Source organism: Rattus norvegicus, chromosome 7, assembly GCF_021556685.1.
Source record: "Rattus norvegicus strain SHRSP/BbbUtx chromosome 7, alternate assembly SHRSP_T2T, whole genome shotgun sequence".
In the NCBI taxonomy this organism is placed as follows: domain Eukaryota; kingdom Metazoa; phylum Chordata; class Mammalia; order Rodentia; family Muridae; genus Rattus; species Rattus norvegicus.
In genome coordinates, this window is record NC_141540.1 from 95,493,525 (window position 1) to 95,505,688 (window position 12,164).

The window sequence follows — 12,164 nt, forward strand, 5'->3', positions numbered from 1 at the left end:
TCAACATATTAGAATCTCTTAGTGAGAAGCACTCAGCAGAGATTGTCTAAGACAGAGAGTGTCAGCAGAATGACACCCTCAGAGCAAATGACAGAGGAAATTTACAGAGGACACTGTAAATTTGCAGGATTTTCAGTGGCCTTGTGAGAGATGACATCATGCAGAACCTATTGGATTATATGTCCAACTTCCTGCCTTCCCTTAGTTCACCTGCAGGTAGGACTGCCTCCTACTCTTTCAATGTGGGTGACCTCCAGGCTGTGTTTATCCTTCACAATTGTTTCTTATATTGCCAAGTCATCTTTATTGCAAGAAACCTTACTTCACCCTGCTCAGTATCTTCTCTTTTGATCCTCAAGTACCTCAGCCAAATACGTTCTCCTAGAAATCAAAAGCCTTTCCTTTCAATTACTGTGTCTGATGTGGGATTCAAGAGTCATTTTGAAGTTTTAAAAAAAGAACCTTTTTTAAAATTTCTTTCTCCCTGTTTCAAAAGCCCTGTTTCATTGAGAATTATTTTTTGGAGGCCTCTGACTGAGTAATATAATGACCCCACAGGAAGAAGAACAAAAAGAAAAATTACTAAGGTTGACATTTCAGTCTAATGTGATATGACTCTTCAGAGCAGATATTTGCATGTGTTATGTCCTTCCAAAGGAACTTTAAATCAGAAGTTTAATCTTGTCCTTCTGTGTATTTCTCCAAGAACCTAGCTGTACAAAATAAATAGCAAATGTTTGTTGAAATCATTTGAAAAAAACTATTTTTTTTTCTGTTTTATGCTTTGTTTGTTTGGTTTGGTTTGGTTTGGTTTGCCAAGGTCAAAGCCACATAGAATAACCTGGAAGACAGTAACTAGAGACAGCTCAGAGTGTTAATTAGTGGATACAGATTTGCAAAGCAATTGTATTTTTAAAATTAAACCCCTCTGCTCATTGTATTGGCATTGTTACTAAGGTGAAGGCCATATTATCATCAAGACAAGGATCACTAATTCTAAGGTTCTTTATATATCCTGCAGGAATTTTAATGATCAATTTAAATAAATCATGGCTTATCTGATTACTTATGCTTGTGAACAACCCAAAGCAAACCAGGGTAAAAAGCCAAGGAATATTAGTTGGAGATGATGAGAATAAAATTTGGAGTCTGTTTCCTTTGGTTTTGGAGGGATAGAATGTTATCAGCTTGAAACAACTCACTGTTATTTATTTATTGTGATCTTTTCTTGTTTCTATTTAGGTGACAAAGGAGAGAAAGGTCTGCTTGGGGTACCTGGAGAAAAAGGCAAGGCAGGTATGAACGACACACTTATTTTGTTTTTGTTGATTCTGACAACACTCCAAATGTGTTCAGCTCAAAACTACATGTTGAAAAAAGAGAGAGAGAGAGAGAGAGAGAGAGAGAGAGAGACCCCTTTCCATGCATTCAACCTTATTTCCATGAACTAGAGGACATGGAAAAAGAGACCTTTCCAGTCTGCACACTGGTGACTTTCCAAGCCCTGGCGAAGGGAATAAGGGCACATTCCAACCCTGTCGTGCTCATGGTGAGAAGCAAGCCCAGCACATCAGGGAGTAGAGCTCAGTCTCTGGAACCAAGAGGAAAAGTCCACACCAGAAACCGCATCAGCAGCCATGCTTTGATTGGAGAGCATCTGAGCCAAATGCTGGACGAGGTTGGCCTCCAGTGCTGGTCTTTTTAAGTTACCTGGCTACAATGCCTGCCCTTCATAAGATGGAGGAGTCCTTAGAGGACTCAGCTGTGATGTTTGATATAAGGAAGGAAAGTAAGCTATTAGGGAAATTTCCCATTGTTTCTATTCACAGTGATTTAGTGAAGACTCATTCAAAGAACTGCCAGATATTTCCTGTGTTTATCTGTGTAATGGATTAATTAAAGCATTAGATATTTTTCCATTTGCATAATAAAATCAGTTTAACTTTTCATACTTCCAAGCAATAAAGAAGTGGAAAACTATAAGCAGCAATCATTAAACAGAAACAAAAGAGAGACATTTGAATTTACCACCATTTACTTTGATTCTGCTTCTCCTCACTACAACACAAGGCAGGTAGAAATCTGGAAGAGCAAAGTCAGCTGCAGAACAAATTTCAGTCCTTCTTAAAAGGAGGAACAAAAATATTCAAAGGCAGGGATATGGAGACAAAGTTCAGAGCAGGGACTAAAGGAATGGCCATCCAGAGCCTGCCCCACCTGAGTATACAGCCCATATATATATATATAGCCACCAAAACTAGATAATATCTATGAAGCCAAGAAAAGCATAGTGATAGGAGCCTAATATAGCTGTCTCCTCAGAGGCTTAGCCGGCAATGCTAATGCTAGCAGAAAACCATTGAACTGAGAAATGGGTCCCCATTGGAGGAATTAGAGAAAGGATTCTTCAGCTGAAGGGGCTGTCAACCCCATTAAGAACAACAATACAGACCAACCTGAGCTCCCAGGGACTAAACCACTACCCAACGACTACATATGGACAGACCCATAGCTCCAGGTGCATGTGTAGCAGAGGATGGCCTTGTTGGGCACCAATGGGAGGAGAAGCCCTTGGTCCTGCCACAGCTGAACACCCTCAGTGCAGAGGAATGTCAGGGAGAGGTGAGAATGGGAAATGGTTGGGGAGGGGGAACACCATTATAGAAGAAAAGAAGGGGGGTGGGTTAGGAAGCTTATGTCTGGGAAATGGGGGAAGGGAATAACATTTGAAATGAAAATAAAAATATCCAATAAAATAGAAATGTCAAAAAAGAATACTTAACCAGTAAACTGCCTTTTAAAATCTAAACTGTCTCTATTCACAGTATTTAAACATGGGCTTTGAAACTGGACAGCTATACCTTACATGGATAATCAGAGTTAACATGTGGTTGAATCATGAAAAGTTTCCTCTATCTTGGGAGACCTGTGTGAGCTCGTGAATAATGCAGTAACAGAAGAGAGGCCTGGCTGCAGATATATTCGGAGGAAGCTGTAAAAGTTTCTCCTGAAACTGAGCATGCCATGTCACACGTAACAAAAATGCCAAGTGGCTCGAGTTTCTGAGCAGCAGTTCATCTCATTCATCCCTTATAAACCCTCATTTACAGTTGTTTTTTCTTTTAAATCATTCCAAACACTTATTTTTTTAATGTACATTTTTTTATGTGCATTGGTGTTCTGCCTGCATGTATGTCTGTGTGAGGGTGTCATATTTTGAAGTTACAAACAGTTGTGGTCTGCCACGTGGGTGGTGGGATTTGAACCTGGGTCCTCTGAAGGAGCAGTGAGTATCTTATCCACTGAGCCATCTCTCTAGTCCCCACCTCAGTTCCAAACATTTCTTAAGGAAATGTTTATGATTTTTTAAGAGAAAATAATAAATTATTTAACAATAAACCCTTGTTTAAACATGTAGCGATTCATAGAGATATGTAACCAAACTAACAAATGATAGGAAACACTGAGAATAGAGAAATGGTCCTCTCCAGCAGGTCATGCTGTGCTTCAACATGAACTGATAGTTTTGTCATTGTTTACAAGGTACCATCTGCGACTGTGGCAGATACCGGAAAGTGGTTGGACAACTGGATATTAGTGTTGCTCGTCTTAAGACATCAATGAAATTCATCAAGAATGGTAAACATATTCAGTGCTTTGCCCTGTTTCATATCTATCAATCTGGTCTTTCAGCACTATATTCCTCAGCAAGATATACCTTGGGTCAAGCAAAATATCACAGTCCAAAAACCTCTCAAAATATTGAGTATCCTCTCAGATTCCAATATTTTTAATTTCACTGCACAGATTCAATCATATGTGTGTGGTTTCAGTAGGAAAGGGGACTTTGCTAAAAGTAGGTGTTAATCCCACCTATTGGGAGTAAGGATCATTACTCAAATTACTCTTTGGTCAAATTAGGAAAGTTTTATTTTCTGTCACGTAAGGCTATCTCTCTGAAGAAAATAGCATCAAACATATGAAAAAATACCACAGGGCTAGGAGGTTTCCAAGGTTTTTTGTTATGTAGGAACTGAGGAGAACATTTCAAAATTATTTTTCAGAACATCTTATCAGGGCAGAGGGCAGTCAGGGTATAATGTGTGGATTATGTCAAATTCCAGAAAATGGGTCAATACCTGGTCAAATCCAAGTTTTACAGAAACAGGAGTATGAACTTATTTTGACCTCAACACTAGATGGCTTTTAATCTTAAAATGGAGTGAAGCTGGTCCATCAGACAGAAGGAGAAAAGAGGAGAGCTGAGCAAGCCATGCCAGAAGAACAGACACAGATTGAAACAGAAACAGAATCTCTGAAACTATCCTAGTAGCAAGGGCTACTTCCTGGAGTGCTTGCGATAGCACATGACTGCTAACAATAGAGCGTTCGGTGTTTCTCAGTATTACGTTATACATGCTGTGAACCACCTGAAGCAGGAAGAGTGTCCTGCCTGGGGATACAGAAAGAAGAGTAGCATTTTCCTGACCCCCTTCCCAATAATACACTCAGTACAATCTTGTGTGTTTCTAAAAACTTTTCAGCTTGACCATTTCTCTTGTCCCTTGTCCATTTTCCCACACTAATGAATACTAAAGTCTTCAACTTGGAAAGAACTTTGCTGAGAGAGGTTTATTGAAGAATCAGATGCAGCGATGATGGTTAATTTCATCTGGCTGAAGTTTCACTTAGCATAATACAGATGTCCATGTTGCCCATTAGTAGAAGCAAACAAATACCATCGCTTGCTCAGAGTCATCATGTAATGATAGAGGCATAGGAAACACCAAAGTTTAACTAAGCAACTTAATTGGTTATAACTTCTAGTTGGAATTCATAATAAGGTGCTGTATCTTGCGGCTGGAGAGATGGCTCAGCAGTTAAGAATTTGTACCATTCTTTCAGAGGATTTCGGTTCAGTTCTGATCACTCATGTCAGGCAGTTCATAACTGCCTGTAACTCTACTTCTAGAAAATCTGACACCATCTCCTGATCTCCATGGGTACTCTCATATAACATGTCCTATACAGAGACATACTCACATAGCCATACATAAAAACAAATTTAAAGATAAAACTCTTCATCTTACATGACTCAGTCTGTCATGAACACATCACAAGCAAAAGTTAAAATATTTCATCAATCACAGATTTCTTAATGAAGTTAAAGACCCCAAGATGAATATAAACCACAATGACAGTATTATGTGCTGAAAGTCATTTTCAATATCTAGTTGTATCCTGAAAACTCAGTAGCGGAGTTTCCCCTATAACTGTGTGCTTAATCTCAATTATTGTGTATGTCCATATTCTAAAAGCTCCTGAAGTAGACAAAACACCTTTATTATTCCCATATTATCCATTGAATTTGCTTGTAATAAGAAGTTGGCATTTCTTAGGGTGCTCTAGGCATTGAGTTGAAGAGCATCAGACATGATGAATGACCTCAGGACATTTAGGGTTCAGTGGAAGATATAGACAAGCAAGCAGAGTAGACTGTGCTGCATGGTATAAAAAGGAGATGAGAAAAGAAATGGGGTTAGGGGGATAGAAGACTCCTTTCCACCAAGAAGCATTAGAAAAGCTTCATATGGAAAAGCTCAATTTTCTCTGAGATGTAAAGACCACCAGGGTCTTTACAGGTATGAAAGGTGTAGGTGGGGAAGAAAAGTGCCACATGTACCTGATACAAAATGATGAGTATCTCCAAGTAGGAGTTCGTGTTAACTAGGCTTTGTTACCAAGGGTGCTATGGAACAAATATGCAGGAAGCTAAGGAGGAAGGAGAGAGAGAACAGATGGTAGACTTTCATTTTGTACCCAATAAACAGAAAGGCACAGAAGAAATTAATTGAGTAACTCATTGTAACCTTGCAAAAGGAAGTCTTGAATAATCTTAATACTTTGAAATGTGACAATATTATATAGGTATTCGCTTCTTCTTGTATTGAGACACGTTATGCTATTCTTTCTCTCCTCCTTGCAGTCATAGCAGGGATCCGGGAAACTGAAGAGAAATTCTACTACATTGTGCAGGAGGAAAAGAACTACAGGGAATCTCTGACCCACTGCAGGATCCGGGGAGGGATGCTGGCCATGCCTAAGGATGAAGTTGTTAACACTCTTATTGCTGACTATGTCGCCAAGAGTGGCTTCTTCAGAGTGTTCATTGGCGTGAATGACCTTGAGAAGGAGGGGCAATATGTGTTCACAGACAACACTCCATTGCAGAACTACAGCAACTGGAAGGAGGGGGAGCCTAGTGACCCCTATGGCCATGAGGACTGTGTGGAGATGCTGAGCTCTGGCAGGTGGAACGACACAGAGTGTCATCTTACCATGTATTTTGTCTGTGAGTTTGTCAAGAAGAAAAATTAATTTCCTTCATGTTACACAGGCACTTTCTCCCAGGGTCTCCTAGCAGTTACTTTTATTCATTGTTGCCTTTCTAACTTCATTGTACTTGCTAAAATGACAGAAGGGCTCTGCCTCCACTATCTTCTTCTGTGTTAATTGTGAAGTTTTTGGACATGATGTTTACTTGGGACGTTCTTGGCCATCTTTCTCTTGTATCTGTATTTAACCCTCTGGTATAATGGAAGGAAGGCACTACAACTCAAAAGGGGAAGGGAGAGGGTAGTTCTGAAACAATACAAGTTATAATCCTTCTATTACATTGTTCCTTGCTATTAATGACTCCATTTTATTTCATGAATGTATTCATGCAGACATTCTTCACCTTCAGCATAAATATTCAAGAGGGAAGGGTTCAAGCCTTCAGAAAACTCTGAAAGTGCTAACGTGCTACCCTCTCCAGGGCCCCTCCCCCTTCCATCACATAGGTTACTCATGGAGAAATTTCATGGGAGGCCTTTCACTCCCTGTATATTGATGTTGCTGGAGACGCCCTTTGTATTATTTTGACATCACAGAGATATGTCCAGCACAGCATTTGAAATGTGTTTTGAATCCTCATTTACCGAATTGGCAACCTTGAGCTGCAGATCAAACCTCAAAGCAACTTTAATTTGGCATGTGAAAATAAACAGTTGAAAAAACCTCTTGCTCCTCTTCTATAAATGGATACCCTACTTATGGGTTATGACACATGATTAGATTGTTTAAAATGCTAGCAAAACAGTTAATGAAACAAGGGAAATAGATCAACAACATATGCTCTCCTTAAACCATCTGTTCATTACTTTGCCCATGACTAACTGGTAGTGAGATGAGGTTCCTGGCATTGTCTATGTGAATTCACCAAGAGCTACAAATCCACATCCTACGGAGTCCAGAAAGATGACATAAATAGATGATCTGGGAGGGGTGAGGCCCCTGATCCCTGATCCACTAGTCACAGCCTGCTCTTTAAAGGAGCCAAGTGCTTCTTAGCCACTGCGTCACTGCCACCAATGACCCAGAATCACTGCAAGTCAGTATCCTGACATCTGAACTGAAGTCAAATAGCTGGAACTTTATAACTCCATATTTCTAAGTGATGACAATTAATCAATATTTAACCCAGAATGTAAGACCTACAATTGTCTGTTAACCAAATTATGAACTTTCCATTTTCATCTCTGGGGAAAGTTCTGAAAGTTCTAATTGTGCCAGGTGTCATTAGGAAATGATTACTTCAACATCAGGTCTCCCATGAATGCCTTATTCAGTTCAGCTTAATAGGAGAAATTTAGTAAATCTTTGACATTTATCAGGTTATTAAAGTAGTTACAGAGTCTCTTTTGAGAATGTGGCATAGGATATTTTGAAGGCCAATCAGTTTAATATAATTACAAATCAGGGCATCACGCCAAATGCCAGCCAAGATCTCAGAGAACTGGAACATTCAGAAACACATGGAGGAAAGGAAAGGGCTGAAAGAAGAGGGTGGCAGCCAAGAGCAAATACAGACCAGGGCGGCTCCTGTTGGACTTATGTTTGCAATTGCTCTAAGTCCCTGAAGTCTGAATATTGTGAACATATGGCAAATGCTATCATTTCTATTATAAATTTATAATGCTAACAATCATCCTCTTAGTAACTCAACTCAGTTTGGAGGATACTCCTTAGAGTAGATGACAGTTTCAAGGAATAGGATCCATCCATTCTGGCCTGAAAGAACCTCTTTAAGACAGTACTTATTTAATCAGAACTCCATGAAAATGGTTTTTCTATTTGTCTTTCAAGTGTGAATGTCAGTATATAACCCAGGATGTCCTTGAACTTTCAATCTTCCTGTGTTAGCCTCTTAGATGCTAGGTGACAGGTATGCACCACCATGCCCAGCTGAAAATATACATGTTCTGTGTTTTAGGAAAGCCTCTGCACCTCCTTCCTCAAGGCAGGAATTTTTACTGCTATGTTTTTCAGGGAAAACACTGCAGCTCTGGGAAGCAAAGACATTAACAAGAATGGTGCATTTGAAAGAAAAGCAAGTTTCTATCCTGGTCCAACCTGAATGTTCCATGTATTACATGCTTAAAAGGTAGTGAGATCTGTGTGTGTCAGGGGTGGTGTGGAGAAATGAAGTGAGCAGCCTCACTTGAGATAATGTCTACAGAGACTGAGATTTGTGTTATCACTAATGAGAAGGTTGGTAGTGTGGGTTCTTTTAGGGTGATACACCTGTGTCAGTATTGCACAAAAGTTCAAACTCTAGATCTGACCATCAGAGCTGTCTAAGTGTCATTGCTGATTGTGACTCTTCCTAGCCATTTTATTGGGGATAATTTAAGTGCCCTTTTCCTTGTCTTTATCATTTTCATAGAGAACCATGACAACAAAGGAGGAGTCATGGTGAGGTATTTGGAGGAGTATCAACTAGACATAATATATGGGTGCCACAAGACTTAGACATTACTACTAAGTACCTGTGGTGTTAAGGGGTAAATGGGAGAAAACAATGAATATTTTGAGATATATAAAATATTTTGATATATATTTACTTAAGTAAATGTAAATGTATATCAGTATATTATGAATAGAAAATCTATATTTAGTTACATAAAGTATGAGTTTTAAATCATAAAAGTAAAATTACTGGCACCTGGACAGATAGTTGAATGGACAAGAGCCCATGGGGACACCAGTTAAGTTCCCAGAATCCACATTATGGGTAACACTTGTCTGTAATTCCAACTTTAAGGGATCTGACACCTGAAGGGGAAGTTTCTGGTTTCTTTAAAAAACACAGTTGTGTCACATGATTTTTTTTTCTGGGTGTTGTCTTGTGAGAGAGCACGTGATGTTTTGCTGAAAACAGACACTTGAGAGGGCATGTGATGTTTTCAAAGAATATTAATGAATCCCCACAAACAGTGAAAGGTGGCTTTTGCATTGTGATACTATACCATGCTTTGCTGGTCTTTATTGGCCATGCTAGTCTTGAGTGGTCTTCCCTTGTCTTAAGTTTGTAGAGCGAAACAAGCCAAAGAATTTATAATGGTATTCCAGATGATTCTGGCCATTTATTCTGACTTGTGGCAATTCAGCACAGCCCCTGTACTTTCTGCTGGATCTTGCTACCACTAATAATTTGTATCTGATGTATGTTGTTAGACTGGACTGCTGGTATCCTGACAAAGAAAAGTGGAGTTACCCTAAAAAACTACTTCTAAACAGGTCCACAACTCCCCTTTTTCTCCCCTACCTCTGGTTCAGAGGGCAAGAAAGAAGGTTAGGATTTGAAAAGAATCTAAGCCTACAGACACTATTATCTGGACTCCATGAGCACCTACCCTCATATGTGCACAGTCTCACACACAGATTCACATATATGCATATAACAGTAAAAGTAAAATCAAACCTTTTACAAAATAAAACTATTAGTCGTGCTACCTTTAGATTATCAGGCCTTCATATTACAGCTGAATCCTTTCATGTATGAGGGAAAATATCTCTTCACATCATTTCAATTAGGATTGAAGAACTATTTTCTATTGATCATATATATATATAAACCTTTATATAGTATAGGGATGTATTTCACTGTAATTCTAAGAGATTCTCATTCAGACTGTTTTTGTATGCTTTTGGTAATTTAATAAGCCTTTGTGACAAATTAAAATGCATTTCATGTAATTCACACTCATTATCCTTGTTCTGCATTTTGCTACTTATAATTGAGAAGCCTAGCCCTGAGATTAGCTGGGGAATTGACAGCAGGTTCTGAAAGAAAGGAGATACAGGAGAAAGTACTGTATTTGCCTTGCCAAACATTATCTAAGTGATAGCCAGTACTACAACATTCTCAAATACTAAACAGTTCCCATCACTACCAATTAACCTGAATTGTGTTCATAAGATACAAGAGGCAAAGATGAAATGTAGAGGTAGTCCTCAATCAACTGGGACATCTCAATCACAGATAATTTATTCAATGAGATGGAGTGAGTGTATTATACAGACAGGATCTGGGAATGATACTACAAATAGATGGTTTGCAAATAACATAGAAAAAGTTAAGGACAGGAGTCTTGTAGCAATGGGAAAATGAAGTAGAAATTGGAGGCCATGTTCACAAAAGTGTGATGCCTCCATGGGGGAGTAGTTAAAATAAGCTGTGTTTAGGGTAACCACAAAATTCATTAATGTGAGCATGAATCATCTATAGTATGGTATATCTATTATGTTTCTAGTGGTATTGTGTTGACAACTGGGAAAAACATGGAGAAGACAGCTCAGATTTCCAGCCTCATGAGCAGAACTTAGTTCTGATTCTTTGTACATCAAGTCTATGGTAATGAGGTTCAAGATTAAAGGCATTGCCAAGATTATATAAAGGCACGCTGCTTTTACATCTGTGTTGTTTTAACATAACATCTCTTCTACAGTACACTAAAATAACTTGGCTGAAGAAATTTTGTAGGAGGATTTACATCACCCTTTCTCAAAGAGTAACACTGACATGTCTGTTCAAATATATTAATTCATCTATTTTGGCTTACTCATTTTTTATGTGAACAAGATGTCCCATGTCAATGTGTACCTCCATCCACCCGCATTATTTCCTTACAAGTAGAATATCTCTTTTGTGTTTGTGCATGAATGGTTATTGACAAGTGGCAAATGTTTCTTGCCTTATCACTTTGCTGACCTATACCTGACAGCCAGTGAAGGTCCTATTTGCCCAGATTGTCAGTTTTATAGTGAAATATGAAAAGGATGACAAAGTGATGACCTCATTCTATAATTGACTAAACTGTGATTATAACAAACCTTACCTAATGTTTGCAATTCCTTTTGGGAAATGAAGATTCCTGTTCATCAGTCCAATATAACTTTGTCATATATGCATTGTTCTCATTATGAATCTTAGCTTAATTTATCAATAGTCAACAATAGTTAATTACACACACACACACACACACACACACACACACACTCACTCACTCACTCAGTATGCTACAAAAGCTGGGCTGAACATAGTCACTGGTTACAATAGTACACCCTTTGATATATTGAGAGAATTATAGTCCTGGAAAGAGTACTCATAAATTTCAATCATGGTGTGTAAAATACCCTACAAACCAATCATAGCCAAGTCTTGAGAAAATAAAGTAACATTCACTTTCAGTCCAGTAAGGTGATCATAAGTATAAAACCAAGAAGAGTAGTCTACGTGGTATGACATTAAGGAAAGAGATAATTTACCCTGGAAGGGCATAACTTTATATAGTTATTTATTGAACCAACTCACATAATGGAGAAAGCTTGTCAACAGAAAGGGTGTGTTTTAGAAGTGAGCACTTTCAGAAAAAGTTAATGTTTGACTTCTGTGACCATAGGACTTTTGGGACATGCACATCCTTCAACTATTGAGGAAATATTCTACTGGCACTTGAGTTCCATGTATTTCTCCATTTCACATAACATAGACCCTGGCATACCCCAAAGAAGCTTAGAAAACAGTCTATAAATACAGGGAGTATGTTACTTTGCTCATAGGTATGACCAAGATCCTGTCCATGTAATTTAGGAAAGGAAGAATTTATTTGGGCTCACATTTTGAGCCCATATGGCCCATTACTTCAGGAAAGGCCTGATGTTGAATGACTCACCAGCAGGAGTTTGCAGCAGTTAATTACATGTGACATCAGGTCAGTTGGGAGCTGAGAAAGAACAGGATCCTTTCAGGTGCACACTTCCCAGTATGTCTGCTTTAG

At 38.7% G+C, this 12,164-nt stretch overlaps 1 protein-coding gene across 1 annotated transcript in view; it reads left to right on the top strand.

Moving 5' to 3' along the window:
- Colec10 (collectin subfamily member 10) overlaps window positions 1-10,089 on the top strand; it is a 60,775-nt gene extending 50,686 nt beyond the window's left edge. The window contains 3 exon segments of the mRNA NM_001130541.1: window positions 1,243-1,296; window positions 3,544-3,639; window positions 5,987-10,089. Of these exon segments, the coding sequence (NP_001124013.1) occupies window positions 1,243-1,296; window positions 3,544-3,639; window positions 5,987-6,378 (542 nt within the window). The 3' untranslated portion in view covers window positions 6,379-10,089.
- Window positions 10,090-12,164: the final 2,075 nt, after the last annotated feature.